Source organism: Sinocyclocheilus grahami, unplaced genomic scaffold, assembly GCF_001515645.1.
Source record: "Sinocyclocheilus grahami isolate Dianchi unplaced genomic scaffold, SAMN03320097.WGS_v1.1 scaffold56.1, whole genome shotgun sequence".
Lineage (NCBI taxonomy): Eukaryota > Metazoa > Chordata > Actinopteri > Cypriniformes > Cyprinidae > Sinocyclocheilus > Sinocyclocheilus grahami.
Window position 1 is genome coordinate 3,364,389 of NW_015505235.1, and position 22,968 is coordinate 3,387,356.

The following is a 22,968-nucleotide window of genomic DNA, read 5'->3' on the forward strand; positions in this document are numbered from 1 at the left end:
GTGTGTGTATATATATATATATATATATATATATATATATATATAGTAAAAAAGCCCAGGTTTGTGAGCCTTACAGACGGGATAATAATTCCAAGGCAGTATTTGCTGGCAATGGAGTGACATTCCTGTGCTGAGAGCTTAGACAGATGGGAAAATGAGGGAGAAAGAAACAAGTGGAAAGAAAGATTTATCGACCTTCCTGAGCCTCGGTGCCACTAACCGACTCTCACATGCACCTGACTGACAGGAGAACGACTTCCTGCCACTCCTACTGCTTAAAGAAGAGCACACAGGGGTAATAAAGTTTAAAATATCACTGCGTGCTGGGAGACGGACAAGATTTAGCATGTGTGCCAGTCCCTCCAGTCAAATCAATAGGAGAACGTTCACAGAAAGTCTATAAAACATTGCAAGCTCACTCAGTATTGTTTAATTCAGGTGTGCTTGACATGGTTGATATAAAAGTTCACAATTAAAATAATAACAGAACATAAGAATATTTACATTTAAAAAGGCTTGATAGTTTATCTTAAAACAACATATATAGACAACAGGCAAACATTAAGGTACTAAAAACAGATTGACCAACACAAATGTAATGCCGATGCCCCTTCACTCTCACTTTCTGATTATGAAGACACAGAAGCCTCCTCTTCTGAGTGAGACTGGGCTCAGGCCACACACGGGACAGCTGACTCTACTTTAAACTGTTGAGGAATTTGGGCTGTTCCTCTCCGCGTGGCAACAGTAGCTCCCCTCCTATTTTGGGTCCCTTTTTCTCCTGTGAAAATGAGACAGGTCAAAACTGGAGCTAGTTACCAAATACACGCTCGTATAATTATGCCATTGAAAGACATAATACAAATAGTAATAAATACATTTGAAATACACTAATAAATTCTTGAATTACTGATGACATAATTAACAAAAAAATGTAATGGAAAAAAATGATAAAATAATGCAGCCACACTGGGAAGTGGAGTGTATATTTTGCCTGTGTGTGTGTGTGTATGTGTGTATATATATATATATATATATATATATATATATATATATATATATATATATATGTATATATATGAAACTTTGTAACAATTCGGACAATGCGGCAAAGTGATATTCAACTTGGTCATGTTCAACAAGCCTGGAACTACTTCATATCTGCAGTGTGTGGAACCACAACGAATTTTCATTTTTGGGTGAACTTTCCCTGTAATTGCAACAAACTCAAGTCAAGTCACCTTACCTTTATTTATATAATAAAGATTGTTTAAAAGCAGCTTTATAGGGATAAACAAGAAAATAATGATTCAAAGACGCAAACAAATCAATTGTGCTGTAAAGCAGCTCTAAAAAGACTGAAATAAGTACTACTCCAGCTAAAACTGAATAAAAATATATTAAAGAAATGGACAAAAGCACAAAATCAAACTAAAAAAAAACAATAAAGGCCAACTCAAAATATTAATGTACTATAACACTAAAATAATACAGCAAAGCTGTGGAGTTTTAGAACATTTAATTAATTCACTTGTAACTTGTCAACATCAGAATCAAGGAGTCACAATTAAATAAATAAAAACAAAAACAGTAAAAAAAAATAAAAATTTGAAACTGTACCTTTAACATGCCATCTCTCTCCCACTTAAAAAGTCCACAATGGCTAAAATGGAAAGTGAAATTTATGTTATTACAACATGCAATAACAAATATTAATCTAACAGTTAAGTATTAAACTGCCAGTATGTTATCAAACGTCTTTTATAAAATGTAACAAATAATAAAGGTACTGCTGCATCCCCTCACCTGCAGGCTCCATGTGGCATCCGTGCCAGGCAGATCTTTCTCTGACCGCAGGGGCATTTAAAGAAGCGTTTGACGGCGTCATGCCAATGGTAGTCGTGTTTCTCTTCCACACAGCGGTCCGCTGGTTTAAAGTGGGTGTATTTACACTGCGGGCAAAAGGGGCTCATGAAATAAACCGCATAAACAGGCCGAGATTTACAGGTGTAATCAGTTCGAAACCTCATAATTGTCTAATTAGCATCTAGAGAGGTTTGTTTGCCTTTCGTTCCTCTTGAACAACATTTATTGAAGTATTACACAAATCATGTTTAAAATTGGTTCGTCATTATGACTTGCTGTGAATAAATACTGATTAGCTACTAATGATGCAGGAGAAATCGTTCCGTTTTCATGAGGACTTGAATGAGAGACACTGTAGGGATTTTCAAGTGGACCACTTGAAATTCAAAATGCATCCAGTGCTTTTTCTGACCCATGTTTTGCACTGGATCACTCAGCATAAAGGACAGATGCTGCATCTCTTTAGTTGCAAATTTGTTGACTTACAGTTTTGCAGGTGACGGCTCGACACTTCATCTCCCTGATGCTCTTCATCTTCTCCTCCATCTTCTCTTTTTGCACCAGCGGCTCAAAATACTCCTGCATGGCCCGCTCCTCAATCTAGATGCAAGATATTTTGTCAAACATGCAAGCACACGCCAATGGGACATGGCTTCCACTATTTTATATCGCATGTGGCAAAAGAAACACTACAGAATCCAAATCAAATAAATCCATCTGGACAGATCACGCCGAACGCTTTCAAAACAACAGCAAGCTCCGCCCATCCACTGTAACATCAACACACATGCACTAATGTTCAGCCAAAACACACACCTCTCCCATCATCCACGAGTTTGAGGACTTGGCGTTGAGGATGCGCTGAAACTCCTCCGATTGGATGTACTCTAGCTGTTCCCGCCTCTTTTTCTGAGCTGGCTCCTCCTCCTCACCAGTTGAATTTTCATCGGACACTGCAGATGGGTTTTTAGCAGAATAAGTGCCACAGAGAAAAACAAACAAGCAAACAGTGAATCATAACACTGATATGAATATCTATACCTTTAGGTGTGGAGAGATTTCGCTCTACTCGATCTGCAATGTCATCGCTGTTGGCTCGCTTGCGTTTTACAGCATTCGGGTCGCCTTTAACCATGACTGAGCCTTTAGCTTGGAGTTTCCTCACTGCCGCCAACTAAGCAATAAACAATATTATAAATAAACAATATGATAAACAAATTCAATGTTTGTGCTAGAATTCTTCCTGAAAGCATCAATTAGATCGAGGGTTTTCAAACTATGGGACCAGAGGGGGCTGCAAGGTATTGCTGGGGGTCCGTGGAAAATTATAATAAAGTATAAAAACACAAACTAACAACTCTAGTGACAGCTTTTGTATTTAAGAAAAAAATTAAAAGATGTATTGCAGCATAGTTTATTCTTAAGTGTAATTTTTGATGTAAAAATATTTAGTTTAAATAACAAAATTAATTATTCATGATTTTTTTAAAGTACAAATGTCTTTAATTTTGAATTTATTTAAAAACTTAATATAAGACATTAAAAACTTTTAATGTTTAATTAATTTAAAACTATTTAATTTAAGTTGTTTTTAATTTAGTAAATAGTTTGAAGTTAATCAAATGTTTTTACTTTTTTTTTTAGTAACATTTTTACTTTACATAAAATTCCAGTTAGAAAAACAAACAAACAAACAAACAAACAAAAAAAACACTACAACAAAATGTTCCGGAATTGAAAATATTCTTAAACAAATGATGGAGCACTTTCCCGAAACAGTACCTTTGCGGCTGAGAGGCTCTTTGATGAAGGTGGAGACAGATCAAGGAGGATGTCCTCTCCTTCTGGAAAGCCACGGCCCAGTGTGGGCACAGGAGGGCCTGAGAGACGGGATGTGAGGCCAGGCGACCCCTTCGGAACCTCCGAGGCAACTTTCGGGGAGAGCAAGGGACCCCTGCTTGCATTCGGCCGGGAGGGAGCACTACTCTGGAGCACCCTGGGTAGAGAAGAGCTCATATTTATAGTACATATACTACAGGGACAGGATAAAGGTCTTCTTGATCATAAGCAAAAAGGATTTACAGTTTACAGATGTTAGAGCCTATAAATCACTCCAAAAACTCAATACTGAAACACTAAACAATGTATCAGCTTCCAAATGTAATGCAAAACAAATACAATCAGTAGTTACAGCAACATTAATTAAAACAAACGCCTCTCGCCTCTTCTGAATCTCTTCCGCTCTCTTCTTTCGAGCCAACATTCTCTGCTGATGCTCTTCTTTCTGCTGCTTGAGAAGGTCAGCCGCAGATATAGACTGAACTGAAGATCCTGCAACAGCTAAATTAAATAAAGGCAAGTTGGAGATTAAATTGGCATGGTTATTAGTATGCACTGAGGCCATACACAGGGGCTTTCTCTTGGTTTTATGAAGGTACAACGGAGAGTTCATGCAGAAAACTCTTGTCTTGGTTTCCAGCGGAAATGTCTGAAGATTTTTTAAATAAAGATACATTTGCTTGAAAAGCAAAATGACAAAGATAAAAAAAATAGGAAGTCTCGTTTTGTTTTCTAAAACAATCTACTTTTTTCAAAGGGAAAACCGGTTTTTATACATATCTATCTTTAATGCAATGACTTTACAAAGACTTTCAGCTCTGATTTAGTACCTTTTTAGGCCTTAATTTGTATAACTCATAGATCCACAGAAACTCTGCTTATATTCCAGTGACAAATGTGCTTGCTTTTGGTTTATTTCTTTGGATGAAAATTGTGGGGCGGCATTTGGCAGACATCTGCTGGCCCAAAACAGTACTGCAGCATCAGAGAACATTCATAGTTAATAGGAGAGCAACCAGTAGCGCTCAAATGACATAAAACGCATGAAAACCAACAAGTGTTTGATGTCAAATCTAGCATGATGGCCTATGGTTTGAATATGCACAAGCGTAAATGAGATTTGAAGTTATCTTACAGGTTTGGAACAACATAAGGGTGAGTAAAGTCAATTTTTGGGATGAATTATCCCTTTAAAATGACCTGTATTCTTGGCTTGTCCTAAGTGTTTCTTAATATGAAGCGCTCCAGGCGTCGGCATAGACATCAGGCCTTTGAAGTCATCTGAACAGCCTGACACCTCACCTGAATTCAGAACTACATGAAGTAGGGCTTGATTAGACAACATGAACACCAGCACATTTGGGGAAAAAAAAGTACTAAACAAGTTTACCAAGTTTCTTAGTTGGGATGGAAGCCAAAACAGACTGTATAGTGGGTTGTTTCTTTGGCTGTGGGGCAGACCTGTCGAAATAAAAGATTCATGCAATAATTGAAGGTTTTGGGTGGATTTAAAGGGAGGCGACGGTCATAAAAAGAGGCAGTGAACTCACATTGAGGGCGCACAGGCACGCGAGGACATGCCCCCATAGTGGAAATCAGATTGGCACAGGCGCTCCCTCAAACTGCCCCGTCCCCTTCCTTTGCCAGGGGCGGAGCCTGTGAAGCTGGACTGAAGCTCCGATCTCTTCGAGCTCATTTTCTTGTACTGGGCTTTAACGTGATACTGGCAGTACTGGCATTCATACTGTTCAAGCAAACAGTAATAATGAATTGGCTGACTGTGAATTACTGCAGTAAAGCATGATGTTTGGAGACTCACCAGGTTGACTAGCTGAGTGCAAGTGTCTCCGTTCTTCTTTTTAGCCTTGCAAGTGCCGAAGTCCATGGCTTCTCCCATTATAAGGACCTTCTGTGGGTGATCCACGGTCAGGCAGAGCTGGAGAAACATGACATGAACAGGAAATGTTGTTCTCAACCTGTTTTACTTCTATCATTTGGATTTAAAAAGGGGTTATGTACGATCATTTTTTATTTTATTTATATACTGCTACTTCAGTATTATTTATATTTTTATAATTGTATTTATTAACATTTGGAAACACCTTTTACTTTTATATTTTCATTAAATGTTTTAAATTTTGTCATGTACTTTTTTCCATTTTAATGAGCTTTTAAGGATATTTATATTTATTGAATTTAATTTATTTTAATTGTAGTCATTTTAGTATGCCAACTTTGATTTATTCCAAAAACGGTCTTTAATATTTTTATTATTTATTTTAATTACCAAAAAATATTTTTAATAATTTGCTATAACAACACTGGTATTCTTGCTTTATATTACAGTATAAAGGTCTCTAGACAGTTGTTGGAGAGGTAATACATTAAATAAGGCTTGCTGACATAAGCCGAAAAAAGGAAAGATATCAGAGGTAGAAAAATATATTATATTTTAATGAACAATTCAGGTAAAATGTTTTTCTGTGGAATAAGGTGCACAGCTGAATCTTTCACAGTAAGATAAGGAATTTAACAAAAGTAAAGAGGGTGAATTTTGACGTAATGTTTTAAAAAATAAATCAAGTTAACATTGTAACATTAGATTAAATAGTATTTTGGTTCCAGTCAATCAATAATTAAGGATGCAAATAGTACATTTTTAATTCTTATTGTTTTTAAAGATAAAGCATTTGATATTGAGAGGTTTTATGAGACAAACCTCATTGGAACCATCCTTGTTCTTCATTGGATTGGGATTGAGGATGCCAATCACTGTCCCAGTGTCAGTCTTCCACAGATCCGTGTGAACAGACCCAAACAGGAAGAGAGACACATTCACGTCCAGATTATGAAGATCATTCAGCTTCCAAATGCTGAAGGTTTTCCCCTACAAAAAAAGAACAAGCATGCAGATGAATATACAATATTTAAATATACAGAATATCAGATCTCGGAAATGATGGTCCCTTACATTGTTTTTGCTCTGTGGGGTGATTTTATTTATCACCACTGCGAAAGTGACCCAGTCACTGTCCTCTAAACTGTCCCTGGCCAGTCGGTCAGGCAACTGAGAGAGCTTGATCAGTCTGCGGCTGGCCATTTTTTGCTCAATGTCTATGGAAGACAGACGTGGATTCCTACAGGGAAATATAACACTGGGGTTTTTTTTTAAAGTAAGAGAAATAAATCTCAAATACATATTAACACTCCTGGTCAAATGTCTGGAATAATTATGATTTTTTTTTTTTTTAATGTTTTTGAAAGAAGTCTCTTATGCTCACCATGCCTGCATTTATTTGATGTAAAAACAGTAATATTGTGCAATTTTATTACAACTATTTTAATATATTTTAAAATAATTAATTCTGTGATGTCAAAGCTGAATTTTCAGCATCATTACTCCAGTCTTCAGTGTCATATGATTCTTAAGAAATCAATCTTCAAATCAAATCAAATCAACAATCAAAAGTTCAATGTCTATGGAAGACAGACGTGGATTCCTACAGGGAAATATAACACTGGGTTTTTTTTTTTAAAGTAAGAGAAATAAATCTCAAATACATATCAACACTCCTGGTCAAATGTCTGGAATAATTATGATTTTTTTTTTTTTTATGTTTTTGAAAGAAGTCTCTTATGCTCACCATGCCTGCATTTATTTGATGTAAAAACAGTAATATTGTGCAATTTTATTACAACTATTTTAATATATTTTAAAATAATTAATTCTGTGATGTCAAAGCTGAATTTTCAGCATCATTACTCCAGTCTTCAGTGTCATATGATCCTTAAGAAATCAATCTTCAAATCAAATCAAATCAACAATCAAAAGTTCAAAAGGATAGCTTAAGCAGCAAATAAGATTAAGCAGCAAAAACGATAATAATGAGAAATGTTTCTTGAGCACCAAATCAGCATATTAGAATAACTAAACTTCAAAATTGACATTTATTGTCCATACAATTAAACCAATTAGAGGAATATTAATCATTTCAACAAGCCCACTGACCTAAGTCTAAGGCCTGAGAACTTCTCCACAGCAACCTCTTGACTGACAGATGAACGAGGCGTAGCCTGACGCACAGTGGGAGGAGTCTTGAGAGGGGGCGGTGACTTTAAAGTGCTGTTTACTTTTGCACTGTCACTTATTGGCTGAGACTGGCAGTTGTTCATACTCTGGCCAATAGGAGTCTGCTTTTCTGAGGCGGCTTGTTTACCCAAAAAAAGTTTTTATTAAAAGTTCATATGATTTTCATACATTTCTATTTTTGAAAGCAAAAAGAATCACTCCAGCATGCACCTGCTTTGGATTGGTGGGCCGTCCTCTGCTTGTTTTTCAGCTTTGCCGTGACATCTGATGGAGGAGAGCCATCGCTGTCCTGTCGTGTTAATGGGGGAGTTTTCGAAACCCCCTGAGGTGGTGTTAAGGATTTAGTGCTGGTCTGTCTCCGGACGGAGGGTTTGTTTTCAGGCTGTGTGGTTTTCTGTGAGGCCTCCAGCTGCTGCTGTAGTTTTTGCATCTTCTGCTGCATTAATTTCAGCTCAGCTGGAAGACAAATACACTCATGATCAGCACACAATACATGCACATTTATATGCACATATAGCCTAGAATAACTACAGAGCTTTACCCTCCAGATCTTCCTTTGACTTATTTAAGTCACTGTCCCCTTCAGCTGAGCTGGATTTCCCAGGTGCCACGTCATCTTCCTCTTCCGGCTCAATATAGGGATCACCGTCCTCATCCTCATCAAAGAGGTCATCTAGATTGTCACTGCCCTCTCCAGCGGCGGGAGTCTCCTGTTCCTGGCTCTCACTCTCCGCAAATAAAGACAGCAACATGTCCAGATTCTCCTCCTCTGATGCTAGAGACATGCACGCAGATTCATTTAACCCAATTCCATAGTACAGTATTACTAAATGTTACAAAAGCTGCATAGCATAACATTATATGCTCATAGATATATACTCTTACAGTATAATATATACTTCACTTTCAGCAAGTTTACAACATATAACATTTAGTAAGAATCAAATATAATATACCATATAAATACATATAGAACAGTATAATGCACATTGATTACATATATCAGTATAATGTTGACTGTCGTGGACTATGCTACACACTATAAAATATATGATCAGATAAATATAGTCAAAACTGTGTGGCAAATAAGCAACAACAGCATACAAAAGAACTTGTTTACAACGAAATCAGCACTAGACAAACCAAGCAATATATTCAACTTATTATATCATGATATACATTATGTAGTATTTAGTGATACGGCTAAATCAGACAAAGATATTTTGCTAGGTAACAGAGATTTAAACGTCTTGCTTCACCAGGAACTGTAGGAACTTACATTTCTCATCTAACTTAACTATGCTTTATCCAACAGAGTAATAAACTAGCCTAGCGTTTGTACTGGTATTCTGCTGAGCTTACCTGTCATTTTTATTTCGATCGCTTTTATTAGCTATGTTTTGAAATGAAAGCGATTAGATATCTCTGTGCTGGATCAGACGTACAAGCTCTTGTTTCAATGTTGGCGCGAAAAATGTTTAATATTCAGGACCCCGGAACTACGTCACTTTTCCGGCCGAACTTCGTGCCTGTCCATAACAAAATAATAATATTTAAGAAAAAGCTTGTACAGTTGTAGGAAAAAAATAAAATCTTTCACTCTTTTATTAAATGTTCTGGTCTGGTCCATCGCAAAAAACCTTTCAAAAATATTATTGTGTGTTCTTGAGAAAAGATTCAAAGGGTAATTTTTATTTTGCTTCGATAGACTTGAGAGTGAAATTTCGATCTAAAATAATGAATCAAATTATTTGTTACTGTAAGCTACTATAAAGTCTACAAAAATATAAATACATTAAATGTTTAGAATTAATTGTTAACCGTTTATACGTGTATAATTTTAAACTATATTGAGTTGATTTTTTTATTCATTACATTAAATATAAATTAGCCTATAAATGTATCGAAATATACAAGAACTCGGCGCCAAGTTTTAAGATGTGCATTCGACCAATAAACCCAAGAAAGAAATCTAGAGTTGTGTTTGGCAATTTATTTGGATTACACTCTTATTAAATATGTGCACAAATAAAGATCTATAGGAACAATAACAAGTTAGAACCACAAACAAATGCAAAAATTTAAACGGTCAAATTTATTAGATAAAATTAATAGTTATCCAGGTACACAGCATTGTATATACATCCTCCAACATAAACTGTACACTTTTAGAATGACCTGCGTATTGCAGTCCTGTAGACCCAATATATAATAATCTGCTGCTTACCGTATGTGAATACATAGATACAGTACATCAAAAATACCCTTTTGAGTCAGTTTTACAAGATTTACTCCAAGTTCTGATCATAATACAAAGTACCTTTCCTATAGTGTCTTTTTGTGACACTTACTGTATGACCTATAAATTATTTTATTATCGTTTTTATGGATTTCTTTTGTTATTACAGGCCAACATCAGACAGGACATACTCAAACAATTCACAGAATAGACCTACACTTTTAGTTTGGTAAGCTCCTATATATTTAATAATGAATTGTAAAACTGTGCAAACACTGAATACCTCTTAATTAAGTACTGTTCGTTTATTAGGAATGTTCAGGCAACCGCTGTAAAACAGTAAGGCCATGGTCAAGCACTGGTAGATTTCATCACTCTGATGAGCTCACGACAGTCTGTCTTTAGTGTATTGCAGGTGACAGATTTGTGCATCTCACTGCTTCAGCACAGGTAACTCTCTGGGTTTAAAGAAGGCCACTCACAGAATAGACCTACACTTTTAGTTTGGTTCCTATATATTTAATAATGAATTGTAAAACTGTGCAAACACTGAATACCTCTTAATTAAGTACTGTTCGTTTATTAGGAATGTTCAGGCAACCGCTGTAAAACAGTAAGGCCATGGTCAAGCACTGGTAGATTTCATCACTCTGATGAGCTCACGACAGTCTGTCTTTAGTGTATTGCAGGTGACAGATTTGTGCATCTCACTGCTTCAGCACAGGTAACTCTCTGGGTTTAAAGAAGGCCTGCGACATTCCCATAGCATAAATATACACCTTAGAGTCCACCACTATTTTCTCTTTCTGCAGTAGCTCTATAAAAATAACAAGAAGGAACATCAAAGCAAAACCTAACATACTGAATAGAAATCATACTAAAAGTTAGACAGAATTCAGCAAAAAGATCACCCACCATCAATTTTTTGCTGAAACTCATCCAGAGGTAGAAGAATAACCTCCACAAATTCTAAGAGACAAACATTAATATACTTTTAGGAAAAAGAAGAACAATGGTGACTTTTTGAAAACAAATACATACCTCCGTCACCTATACATGCACAATGGAGACAAAAGAAAAATAAAGTTTTGCTTAGCATTGATTTAAAACACAATATGGACTTCTTCATTATTCTGTGATAAAATAATAATAAGGTGCTTCCTGATGCTTCTTCACTCACCCAGCTGCTGAGTGGGGTTTATATTTTCAAGGTCATCTCCATTGATATGTACCATCACCATCTGTGTGGTGCAGTTAGACAAGCCCGGGTCTAAACATGTGACTAAAAGACATGGGAATGAGACATTAAAATATTAAAATGTATTTACATTTTGTCAGGTATCCACAAACATTACAGCAGCTGTACCTGGAGTGACGCCCACCACCTCCCCTTTGTAACCCGTTTCCTCCTTTAGTTCTCTCAAAGCAGCAGTTTCAATGGTCTCGTTGTCATCTATCAGACCTGAAATATTCATGCACAGAGAATGATCAATAAATACAGTACACTGCATCATATTTGCAACCTGTTTCTTACTAATTTTGGGGTGCTGATTTAAAAAATAGTGTCTGTTTTGCTCAAGCACGTCACACTTTCTCACAAAATATGATGCATTTCGTAGCATTTTTACTTTTGACAACCATTTACAAGAAGTAGTTTCATATTATCCCTTAATCACCAGAAAAACTGGCACAAAGATATGATTCCCATCTTCCTCTGAGCCAGATTACAGTTTCTTTCATTCTCAGTTGATTATCAAATGTATGAATGATTCTGAAGACATTATTTTATGCCTAATCTTGATTTCCACTTTTCACTCTCTTCATTCTTATTTGGTGAAAAACTGTACGTGATGAAAGATTTTAGCGACTTTTTTTAACTTATAAATAAAGATGCAGGGCTGTGCTATTTTCAAGATGCAGAGGACAATGCTATTATATGGTATATATCAGGGGTGGCGAACGTCGGTCCTGGCGAGCCGCAGCCCTGCAGAGTTTTGCTTCAACCCTAATCAAACACACCTGAACAAGCTAATCAAGGTCCGAACGGTTATTAGGAAGCTACAGGCAGGTGAGTTTTAATTAGGGTTAGAGCAGAACTCTGCAGGGCTGCGGCTCTCCAGGACCGGAGTTCGCCACCGCTGGTATATATTATGTTATTTCATCATCAGACGCAGACCTGCAGGAAACTCCAGTGTGTTGCATCCCATGGGTGGACGAAACTGCTTCACCATTACAACACAGTCTTTATGAAGAGTCCTCTTCAGAAGGGCTATGATTGCTACAGCTTAAAATGAATCCAAACATATGAATGATTACAGAGCATTAAAGCACAAAAATTGGTTCAAATAAGAGTGCACGAGACTGTACACACCATCGGCTGCGCTGTTAGCGACTCGGGTTGTTCTCTTTGCTGTTTCCCATGTTCTGAGGAGAGAAAGTTTCAGATCGTTTCCTGAAGATTTTAATAACTAATCACACAAACAATGTTTTAGGTTGATTGGCAGGAAGCAACAATAAACAAGATCCTTCCAATCAGTGGTATCATGTCCACTCAGTCCAGAGGTCAAAGGTCACACATCATTCACAGATCAATACCTGGTGCTTCCAGATGGATCCACATATGTAGTCTTCTCAAGCTTCACCCATTTTCCACTGGCTATCAGCTGAAAACACATTATTCATACGTTTACACTTCATAAGTTTGTACTTTAAGCACAACACATGAGAATTACATTACTTCAAAGGGACAGTTTGCAGGGAAATGAACCTTCATGTTGTCCCTTTTGCATATGATTGTATTTTTCTCTATGAAAAACAAGCAACGCAATGGCATTTTGACAGTCTCAGGCATCATTCACTTCATGGAAAAGTGCACTATAGCAAGAAACTCACAGGTTTGATCAACATGAGGGCGAGGAAAGGATGACAGTATTTATGAACTATCACTTTAAGACAGATTCTTACCTCCTCTTTGATGACATGAGGTTCAGCAGTCGCTTTCTTCGGAGAGCTCATGTTGTGCAGGCGATCAGTGATGTTTAAGCTCTGGAACAGCTGCAGTAATCTGCATGTACAACAGAAATGAAGTTACAGGGCGCGTGATGTTTTCATAATGACCACAGTCTATTTAAGCTAGGCTAGCTAATACAGAAAAAGTAACGGGGGGTCATTCCAAGTCGTTTCAATCAGTGGAGAACGTACCTGACAAATCGTAAAGTATGTCAAAAAAGTCTCAAGTGATCGATCTATTTGAGTTAGTTTTCTTTCAAGTAGTCACATGTTCAGTAAGTATCTGCCTACTTGTGTGCCGCTAAAACAGTTCCTCCCCTTTTTGTGCAGTGGATCGGGTTATCGTTGTATACGTTATATTGTCAATCTGGCCACTGATATTGAAGAAAAACTAATATAACGGACTAATATAAAACTTCCCTTGAAGTATTAAAATACGGATTGATTTCAAAACAAAGAAATGCATTATAAACCGGAACTGTAGTTATTGGTACTACAGTTATGCCGGGATGTTTTTGAGGTTGCGCAGATTATCAGTGTTTTAGGCAGCATGAAGAAAGAGCAGGTTGTAAACTGTCAGTTTTCTGTTTGGTATCCTTTATTCAAGAAACACACTATTAAGAGGTAAGAGAGTTATCTGCACACTCTGATAATATATAATGATCGGGGAAAACTCGTGCGTTAGCAATGCCATTATATTATGATTACATCACTACTATTTTTTTTCTTACTATATAATCTCAGAGATTATAGGCATTGTTAAAGTACATTATATATAGGACGATATAGGAAAAATATTTTGAGATTATTTAGTTCTCTGTGCTGTTAATATAGTTATGTCAGTGCTGTTGTAATTAAGTATGGTTATCTTCTCTTTTACTAGCTTGATTCTGCCTATACCTCAAAATGTAATCGATTATTTATTAGATGACGGGACACTTGTGGTTTCTGGCAGGTGAGATTTTGGTAAAAGTTTGGTATTGAATAAATTCTAATTCTTTCTGTTGTTGCCTGGTTATTGAATACATATCTGATTGTTTCTGTTTATAGTGAGCACATCAATTCGCAAACACAGATCAATAACAGTGACTCGGACGAGGAGGACGTTCAGGTATGTGCGTGGTTGTGTGAAATACATTGATATCTCTTAAAACTCAACTCGACTACTTTCCTGATCTCATGCTTTTGGTTTCCAGTGGACTGATGATGAAACTACCACAGCTGTTACGGTGCATCTTATTCCTCTCAGCCAATCAAAGCACAGCTGCTGTCATACACTTGTGCAGGTACTAAATTGTGTGAATCTTCTTCAGGCCCCAGAATTCCCAGAGTTCAACATAAAGGTGCAAGAGGCAATAAACGTTCTAGGTGGGTGCGTCTTCCCGAAACTGAACTGGAGCGCCCCTCGGGTGAGAAGATTTTACTTACAAGCGTAATTCATACACATGAATATATAATACTCACAATATCCTTCATCTTTGTGTTCCTCCCCAGGATGCTAACTGGATTGCTCTGAACAGTTCTTTACAGTGTCAGAGTCTAAGCGACATCTTCCTCCTTTTCAAAAGTTCAGATTTTATAACGCATGACCTCACACAGTCGTACGTATCCCGCACAAATGCTGATATTCTCAGTTCCCATCATGCTCTATGTGATGGGGGGGGGGGGGGGGTTCTTAAGAAATTCAAGAAAGCAAGTTGGTTGAAGTAATAATTTTGTACCTCCTTTGGCAGATTCCTCCACTGTAGTGATGATTCTCCAGACCCAACCATAAACTATGAGGTACAGAATCACAATAAAACAGCTAAATCTACTCCAGATAATATAACCACAATATAATACAATATTATATAATATATTACCAAACAAAAGTGCTGTTCTTTTGAACTTTCGGAGAATCCTGAAAAAATGTATTTTTTTCATTTACAATTACCACTAAAAATATTAAGCAGCAAAACGGTTTTCAACATTGATAATAATTCTTTCCTGAGCAGCAAATCAGCATAGAATGATTTATAAATGATCATGTGACACTGAAGTAATAACTGCTGAAATTGCATTTTAAAATGTATATAAATAGAAAAGTTATTTAAAATTTTTATATTTCACAATATTTTTTATAGTTTTAATAGTTTTGCTGTATTTTTTCAAATAAATGCAAAAGAGCATAAGAGACTTATTTAACCCCTTAACTGTCACTTACATTTTTGAACATAGACGTGAAAGTGCACGATCCAAACTTAAATTTTTATAATTCATGAACGAAAACATTTTGTAACATGATATTGACGTACCATTTTAATGGTAATGCAATGTTTGATTTTAAAATGGGTTTCAAAGGATGAATTTTGAGATTTAAAGTTTTCAATTGATAGGCAACAAAGAAGACTTTTTTTTGACAAAGGTCAGAACTCCTGTTATGATGTAGATTTTTGAGGTGCACTCTTGTCAAAAATGTATCTATTACTTTCCCTACATAGCAGATGAGCTGAAGGCCACTGTCAAAGAAACCTGGGCTTCCATACCACCTCAGCAGTGCCACAAACTGATCACCTCCGTGCCACGCCGAATTGAGGCAGTAATTAAAGCAAAAGGAGCCCCTACCAAGTATTGAGTACATGTACAGTAAATGAACATACTTTCCAGAAGGCCAACAATTCACTAAAATGTTTTTTTTATTGGTCTTATGAAGTATTCTAATTTGTTGAGATAGTGAATTGGTGGGTTTTTGTTAAATGTGAGCCAAAATCATCACAATTAAAAGAACCAAAGACTTAAACTACTTCAGTCTGAGTGCATTGAATTTATTTAATACACGAGTTTCACAATTTGAGTTGAATTACTGAAATAAATGAACTTTTCCACGACATTCTAATTTATTGAGATGCACCTGTATATTATATTGTATTATGTCATAATGAAACCCAATGAATAACTCTTAAATATCTCCCAAATTAATAAAAAAAAATACTATTACATATGTTGTTACTCTGTGGGACTCATTTTGTGCAGTTGGTGTTGAGAAAATGGAGCGAGCTTATTCCAGGAGCAGAATTCCGCTGCTTTGTGAAAGAAAACAAAGTAATTGGTATGACAATTGTGCATTTTTTAACATGATTTGTGAATAAATGAATATTGTATTGTATTATATATGTAATGCCATGGAAGTATAACATTTAAAAACAGTTTCTTTCTACACACTGAGATCAAGTCTGTTTTTTAGCAATCAGTCAGAGAGATTACACACAACATTACCAGCACATCGCCAAACAAGAGGCCAGCATCTCCTCCTCTATACTGGAATTCTTCAGAGATCACATCCAATACCAATTCCCAGACGAGGACTGTAAGTGCATCAATGTGAAGAGCAGAAAATATTAAATTACACATGTGCGTTAATAATGTTCTTTCTTTGTTCTTTTTAGTCGTCCTGGACGTTTACAGAGATAGCTCAGTACGTTTTTATGAATGCAAATTTCACATTTAAATGTCACTAAATATAGGTACTAAAATATAGGTACTAAATGTATCTCCAGTGCAAGCCTGTTGTTGTAAACAGGTTTGAGTTGAATCTTTAACCAGTATAAAAATAATTGCAAGTTTGTCTTTTTAAAGGGGCGTGTGTGGTTGATTGACTTCAACCCGTTTGGTGAAGTCACAGACTCTTTGCTTTTCACGTGGGAGGAGCTAACATTTGGCAAATATCTCACAGCCAGTCAAACGCAAGAAGACGCAACACCACAGGTAGTTCTTACTTGAAAATGATACACATTTTACATCAAACCCTGTTCAAATGTATTGCACTGCCTGCATTTTAAAAGTCAAATGTGCTGCTATATTAATGCCACGCATCTTTTATTTTATTAGGACGGACCTGCATTCCGTTACACCACCAGTGAAGTCACGGTGCAGCCCAGCCCATGTCTGTCCTACAGAATCCCACGAGACTTCCTGGACCTGACCACAGGGGAAGATGCCTATAAGCTCATTGATTTTCTTAAGCTGGTGAGTGAGATGGGGATGAGAACAACAGAGACAAGGACCTCTGTAGAAAAAGCAGAATGCAGTTGTCAGTCCTGTTTTAAAATGTAAACTATGAATATTTTCACACATACAGTAGTTCAGCATTCAATAACCCAAGTGAGTCACTTAAAGGAATAGTTCATCCAAAAATGAAAATTGGCTGAAAATGTACTCACCAGTCAGACCTTCCAGGATATAGAAGAGTCTTTCTTAACTTGAACAGATTTGGAGAAATGTAGCATTACATCACTTGCTCACCAATAGATCCTCTGCAGTGAATGGGTGCCGTCAGAATGAGAGTCCAAACAGCTGATAAAAACATCACAAGTCCTCTATCCATAACATTGCTTTCTCCAGTAAAGAAAGATATCTCGTCTAAATCAGGAAAGAAATATGTACAGATCAACGATGGTCTAAAGTTAAAACATCTTAATGATGGATTTGTTTAGGGCTGCACGATAAATCACTGACGAGCTGAGCAAAAAAAATCGCGCGAATATGAACGTGGTTTTGCGCAGCTCGTCAGTGAACAACGGCTCTGTGTAGTTAATGCTGCTCAATGTGAAAGCATGCACGTGATGGAGATTTACCGCTGATTACAGAACCGGCTTTACTGATAAGAGGCGCGTTAAACATCGCATGCGATTTATCCTGCAGCCCTAGATTTGTTTCTTACAAACACGAAGCTTTTCACTTCACAAGATGTTAACTGATAGACTGGAGTGGTGTGGATTACTTGTGGATTATTGTGATGTTTTTATCAGCTGTTTGGACTCTGATTCTGACGGCACCCATTCACTGCAGACCATCCATTGGTGAGCAAGTGATGTAATGCTACATTTCTCTAAATCTGTTTTGATTGATTTTCATTTTTAGGTGAACTATTCCTTTAAATATTACAAATTAAAACTAGAATTTGTACTTTGGCCAGTATTTCTGATTTTACACATTTATTTCTTTCCTTTCTCTGTAATTGCAGAAGAAGGGTCAGCAGGAAGAGGAGGAGTCTGATGAAGAAGGGGAGGAACCTTAGTAGGTTTACTTTAAATCCTGCTTGAATAGACCTGCCTGTATTTTTCAAGTGAATTGGAAGATCTTGATTGGCTACTTCAGGGTTCAAATTAAATTGAGGTACCAGACTTTGTAGAAAGCTCTCCTTGCTGTTTATAATGGGATGTTTGATTACCAATAAAGCCCCCGTCAAATGCTCAGCTAATATACAAGCTTCCGTGTTGCAGAAGACATTTTTATGTTATGAAGTAATAAAGTTTTAATAAAAAAAAAATGTTTCTGTGTAAATTATACCATCTTAAAATGTAGTATCTCCAGAAGACCAAACAAAATTTGTTTTCAACAGATTTTTCAGCATCCACGTGGGGGCGCCAAATACTAAAAAACTTTGTGGACAGGCATAATCTGTAATTGGAATATATTTAAACTTTCTCTTAAATTTTACTTTAATCCCTAGGCCTTCAAAACGAATGGAATTTAATAAAATCTTAAAACAGCCTATACATTTGTATAGGGCATATACTACACATTTCTAATTCAGCTTTTTTGCTCAGCTTTAAAATACTTTCATCAAGAAATTGTGTAATTGCAACCTGTATAAAATAATTTTTTAAATCCTTATCTAGTAATCACAAATCACTGAAAATTCATTAAAAATACATGGAAATTAATTGGTCAAAAGGTTTGGGAACCCTGTTAATTACGGTCTTGATTTAAATACAGGAATACACAATATCCACATTATTTGTTAACACGTTACAGTAAGGTTCTGTACATTAATGCTAGTTGATACAATAGATATAGCTGTTGATTAATGTTAAATTACACATACTAATACATTTATAACACTTCAAGTTGGTGCCTGACTGTCAGATCAAACTGCTTAGATTTGCTTACTTTAAGAGCTGGTAAAGAGAGAAAGAGGACAAGAGAGAGAGACAGAATGCAAAGGGAGGGACAGATTTTCCAGAGCTGAGAAACTGCAGTGGTTTGCAGCTGGAATACTCATGAGCGGTAGAGTACATCAGAGCTGACTGATGCGCGCACACACACACACACACATTTTGTCCTCGCTGCGGACTGTATTGATAAATGTGAATGGCCTGCAGCCAATCTGACATCCACATCAGGCACATGTCAAGCAAGCTTTGGTCCTACTATTAAAACCTGCTCTCAAACATGCATTTTAACCTTTAAATGTTGCTGTTTTATGTGGGATGTAGACATTTAAGGGATATTAGGTGAATGGGCCTAATTTTTGGAAAAAAATTGCAAAGGTTGTCCCTGTAAATACTTCAGTCACCACCTTTATCTTTACGTCACATGCTCACCTCAAGGTAAATGTTGTTATTTTGACTGTATAATTGTGTTAATTTGTATTAGTTGAGTCTTGATGTGTTGTTTAATTGCAATACATTCATTTTAAGTGCACTTTATCGATAAACACAGACCCTTTTAGAACGCTAAAGCTGGTTTGTGCGCTACTATCATCATTAGCCTGCTAATAGGTACCACCAGATGTAGCCAAAGTGTTATTTTACCTTGATTTTGCCTAAACTATTTTGACTGACTTTGTTGCTTTAAAATGCAGTAACTATTAACAATGATTAATATCTTCTTCTTCCGTGTTCCATATTGCATCTATATTGAAATGACCACTGTTTCATTTCCTAAAGGGTACCCTGAGAATTTAGACTTTATTTAAAAAATAGTTCTGAACAGATGCATGTCTTTTTCAGTTGGGCCTGAGCATGCTTTTGGTGCAATGCGAACAATTCACACAGCCACACGTCTCTCCTCCTCCTTTCCTCTACTCTCTTATATGGCAAGCCATTTTAACTTTTATTTGTTGTTAATAGAACATTTTTAAGGCAGCGGCTATTTGCACTAAGTGTAAATAGCGATAGAGGCTATTTACACTGTTAAAATAGCAGGATTTTCTGCTATTTATAATACTTATTGCAAATATTGGCAATTATCTGCACCTCAGTATTGTAGTACATTATAAAACAGTATGCAATAATAACGTATTGGGTGTAAATTATAATTTTAATTCAAATTATTAAATGGATGCACCTTTGGGACATTAAAGCCCTCCCTACACCTACCCGATACTTTTTCAACTTTTTGATTATTTTCTTCATTTTTATTGAAAATAAATGCCTTTCCGATGTGATATGAGATCTGAAAAGGGAGAAAAAAATTAGTCAAAAGGCAGGTTCGAACTCTGGTCGATTGCATCAGAAAGACTACGGTACGCGCTTAACAATTTACGCCACTTTAATCACACATTTGTGGGTGGAGTTAGTGTAAATAGCCTCTGCCAACGAGGTGGGCTATTTGCACTTAGTAAATAGAAAACTTAGAAAACAATCCACTACTAAATCTTTCTGTTTCATTAACTATTCCTTAGATACTAGTACTTATTTCAATAGTGACTAGTCTCTATTAAACTCAATTTAACAAAGTCAATTTTATTTTTTGGCTCTTTCCACAATACACTTTTTTCCCCCCACGTAGTCACTTGTCGCTTACAGAATACCGATAACTAAGAAATGGTCAGTTAACCACTGATGTCACGTGGACTATTTTGTCGATGTCCTTACTAGGTTTCTAAGCCTGGGGACTACTCAGTTACATTGCTGCCTATGCAGGGTCACAGAGAGCTCTCGGATTTAATCAAAAATATCTTCATTTGTGTTCCGAAGATGAACAAAGGTTTTACGGGTTTGGAACGACATGAGGGTGAGTGATTAATGACAGAATTTTTATTTTTGCGTGAACTATCCCTTTAAAGAATCAATACTAGTATAACTGCAATAGGTACCAGTAGCAATTGGAATACTGTTTGGAATTTATTTCCAGTAACAAGTACATATTCACTTATGACAACTGGGAAAGTGGCTGGTAGCAAAGTTTGTAATTATGTTAAATGTATTTATTAAAAATACTAGTAAGTGCCCGTAAAAAAACGGATGCATGTAAGTTAAATGTTAAAACGGCTTGCCATATTTCTCATGCATTTGCTCTTTGTCAGGTCGCGCGGTGAGGAGCAGAGTATCTTCCTCCTCCTCCTCATTCACTCACGCTCTCTCCTCATTGCCATAACAACGGATGCAGCGCATCAGTCCGCGCGGGATCAACGTTCAGCAGCCGCGCGGGGCGGAATAAACCCGCACCGGTGCCATTAAGACTCCGCAAAGGTGACACACGCGCCTCTCCAAACTGTTTAAGCTGCTTGAGGGAGATCCTCACCGGGGTTATTCGGTAACGGTACAACCGGGGAAGGCGAGGGAAGAAAGAGAAGCAGAGAGCAGGAAGTGCAGCGTGGGAAAGCGGGGAAAATCTCCAGAGATCTCCAGCGCTCACTTCTCCATCTACGGTCCTCCCCGTTATTTATTTTTTTCCCGTCATGGCTCGGGAGAACGGAGAGGCCGGCGGGGATTGCTCGTGGAAGAAGCAGGTCGATGATATCAAGGAGATGTTTGAATTCAAAGAGGTGCTTGGGACGTGAGTAACTTGAATTTGTCATAGTTTCATCCTAGTTACCCAGTTAACTGCCGCTACTGAAATAAACATCCTAAACCAACTGAAATGGATACGGTCAGGTTTGCAGGTTTTACAGAGGTGTTAGCACACTTACTGGCTGGCTTCCCTCAGTTGAACACCAATTTGGCCAATTAAAAACCACTTAAAACCAATAGCCTAAATCGTCTTAGACTGGTTTATGATAGGCTATTGGTTTGAGCAGAGACTTCTATCAAATGTATTTATTTATTTATTGCCAAACACCCTAGTTGTTTGGAATTTGCTTGGTGAGGTCATCAACATACATTAAAATACATAGGCGACATAAATACATGCATAAATCCAACTATACATATATGTCCTATCAATTATAAGGAGTGAAATGCAGATGCATAGAGACCAGAGGAATTAAGAGCATGAACAATCCTACAATAAGTACCGTTCAGAAAACGTGTAGACTTAGTTTTAATTGCTCTAAGGCGTCTGCCTGATGGAAGAGTCGTAAAGAGGTGTCTGGCTGGATGTAAGGGGTCTTTCAGGATTGTTAAACCTTTTTTTCTGCAAACGTGAGACAGATCTCATCAATAGTGGGAAGATCACAACCAGTAATAAGACATAGTTTGTGATTAGGCTACTTTCAAACAGTCAGTATGTTTGTTTGTTTATTTATTTTGATGGCAGTGGTGGCTAATAACAATACAATAACAGTACTACTGCCTTTTTAGGTCAAATCTAAGTAAAAAAAAAAACACTTTGAATTGAATTATGAATAAAGAAAATTGATTTGAAGCCCATACATTTGAGTATAAATAAAAATATTGAGACGAGTTAAATTGAAACAAAGATGTTGTATTATAATAATTATAAACATTTTACAGTGTAGTTACCACAATTGTGTGTATTATGTGTAAATGCTCCTTTGTAACCTGAATAGATTCTCTTGTTCTGTTGACTATCTTTTACCAACAACAAATGCCAGTTTAAGGTGGTCAAATTTGTTTTGGACTACACTCTTAAAAATAAAGGTGCTTCACGATGCCATAGAAGAACCTTTTTGTCTAAATGGTTCCATAAAGAACCTTTAACATCTGAAGAACCTTTCTGTTTCACAAAAGGTTCTTCGTGGCGAAAGAAGGTTCTTCAGATTACAAAAAGGTAAGAAAGAGATGGTTCTTTAAAGAACCTTTGACTGAATGGTTCTTTGTGGAACCAAAAATGGTTCTTCTATGGCATCGCTTGAAGAACCTTTTGAAGCACCTTTATTTTTAAGAGTGTAACCAGCCACCTTAAACTGGATTTTCCAACAGATCTTCTTTCCAAGCATAAAGGTTTTGTTGTATCTACACAAGAGAAGCAATAATTT

The 22,968-nt window shown here is 36.7% G+C and overlaps 4 protein-coding genes across 10 annotated transcripts in view; 2 read left to right on the forward strand and 2 right to left on the reverse strand.

The window, feature by feature from the left end:
- Positions 1 to 415: 415 nt before the first annotated feature.
- On the reverse strand, positions 416 to 9,267 carry mcm10 (minichromosome maintenance 10 replication initiation factor). 2 transcript variants are annotated; one of them, XM_016270411.1, is made up of 18 exons: positions 9,158 to 9,267; positions 8,337 to 8,564; positions 8,006 to 8,251; positions 7,715 to 7,913; positions 6,677 to 6,842; positions 6,425 to 6,592; positions 5,525 to 5,641; positions 5,256 to 5,449; positions 5,096 to 5,166; positions 4,906 to 5,019; positions 4,089 to 4,206; positions 3,649 to 3,862; positions 2,908 to 3,040; positions 2,683 to 2,819; positions 2,353 to 2,466; positions 1,807 to 1,952; positions 1,621 to 1,663; positions 416 to 781 (listed from the first exon to the last, which is right to left on the reverse strand). In XM_016270411.1, the coding sequence occupies exons 1-18, from the start codon at positions 9,162 to 9,164 to the stop codon at positions 698 to 700; spliced, it is 2,499 nt and encodes an 832-aa protein (XP_016125897.1). In that variant the 5' UTR covers positions 9,165 to 9,267; the 3' UTR covers positions 416 to 697. The 2 variants fall into 2 exon arrangements, with proteins under 2 accessions (XP_016125897.1, XP_016125896.1); XM_016270410.1 differs by having other exon boundaries at positions 8,337 to 8,570.
- Positions 9,268 to 10,523: 1,256 nt separating this feature from the next.
- The window catches only part of nudt5 (nudix (nucleoside diphosphate linked moiety X)-type motif 5), a 68,179-nt gene continuing 55,734 nt past the window's right edge, over positions 10,524 to 22,968 (reverse strand). The window contains exons 1-10 of one of the 2 annotated variants that reach the window (XM_016270418.1): positions 13,236 to 13,454; positions 12,999 to 13,098; positions 12,630 to 12,697; positions 12,406 to 12,458; positions 12,211 to 12,318; positions 11,401 to 11,496; positions 11,215 to 11,316; positions 11,076 to 11,084; positions 10,950 to 11,003; positions 10,524 to 10,851 (exon numbers count right to left, since the gene is read on the reverse strand). In XM_016270418.1, coding sequence (XP_016125904.1) covers positions 10,742 to 10,851; positions 10,950 to 11,003; positions 11,076 to 11,084; positions 11,215 to 11,316; positions 11,401 to 11,496; positions 12,211 to 12,318; positions 12,406 to 12,458; positions 12,630 to 12,697; positions 12,999 to 13,049 — 651 coding nt within the window. In that variant the 5' untranslated portion in view covers positions 13,050 to 13,098; positions 13,236 to 13,454 and the 3' untranslated portion in view covers positions 10,524 to 10,741. Of the gene's footprint in view, positions 10,852 to 10,949; positions 11,004 to 11,075; positions 11,085 to 11,214; positions 11,317 to 11,400; positions 11,497 to 12,210; positions 12,319 to 12,405; positions 12,459 to 12,629; positions 12,698 to 12,998; positions 13,099 to 13,235; positions 13,455 to 22,968 lie in introns of those variants that run through there. The other variant, XM_016270419.1, reaches the window with a different exon arrangement.
- Positions 13,525 to 18,282, forward strand: cdc123 (cell division cycle 123 homolog (S. cerevisiae)). Of its 5 annotated transcripts, none has more exons than XM_016270412.1 (13): positions 13,525 to 13,667; positions 13,927 to 13,998; positions 14,094 to 14,154; positions 14,240 to 14,272; positions 14,357 to 14,452; positions 14,538 to 14,644; positions 14,777 to 14,825; positions 16,056 to 16,131; positions 16,267 to 16,389; positions 16,469 to 16,497; positions 16,659 to 16,787; positions 16,911 to 17,112; positions 18,052 to 18,282. In XM_016270412.1, exons 1-13 carry the CDS (start codon positions 13,594 to 13,596, stop codon positions 18,075 to 18,077), a joined length of 1,077 nt encoding a protein of 358 aa, XP_016125898.1. In that variant the 5' UTR covers positions 13,525 to 13,593; the 3' UTR covers positions 18,078 to 18,282. The 5 variants fall into 5 exon arrangements, with proteins under 5 accessions (XP_016125898.1, XP_016125899.1, XP_016125901.1 ...); XM_016270413.1 differs by having other exon boundaries at positions 18,049 to 18,090; XM_016270415.1 differs by having other exon boundaries at positions 13,526 to 13,667; positions 16,911 to 17,048; positions 18,049 to 18,282.
- Positions 21,105 to 22,968, forward strand: part of LOC107584047 (calcium/calmodulin-dependent protein kinase type 1D) — a 51,995-nt gene continuing 50,131 nt past the window's right edge. The window contains exon 1 of the mRNA XM_016270450.1: positions 21,105 to 21,587. Within this exon, the coding sequence (XP_016125936.1) occupies positions 21,490 to 21,587 (98 nt within the window). The 5' untranslated portion in view covers positions 21,105 to 21,489. The remainder of the gene's footprint in view (positions 21,588 to 22,968) is intronic.

Excerpts from the sequence above, each read along its gene's own strand:
- mcm10 (XM_016270410.1), bottom strand. Across the intron at positions 3,863-4,088 it reads GCGGAAGAGATTCAGAAGAG|GGTGCTCCAGAGTAGTGCTC; the intron begins GCGAGAGGCGTT and ends TTCTCTACCCAG. Across the intron at positions 1,664-1,806 it reads ATGCCACATGGAGCCTGCAG|CCATTGTGGACTTTTTAAGT; the intron begins GTGAGGGGATGC and ends TTTCCATTTTAG.
- cdc123 (XM_016270412.1), top strand. The coding sequence starts at position 13,594 with ATGAAGAAAGAGCAGGTTGTAAACTGTCAGTTTTCTGTTTGGTATCCT. Across the intron at positions 13,668-13,926 it reads AAGAAACACACTATTAAGAG|CTTGATTCTGCCTATACCTC; the intron begins GTAAGAGAGTTA and ends CTCTTTTACTAG. Across the intron at positions 16,788-16,910 it reads AAGAAGACGCAACACCACAG|GACGGACCTGCATTCCGTTA; the intron begins GTAGTTCTTACT and ends TTATTTTATTAG.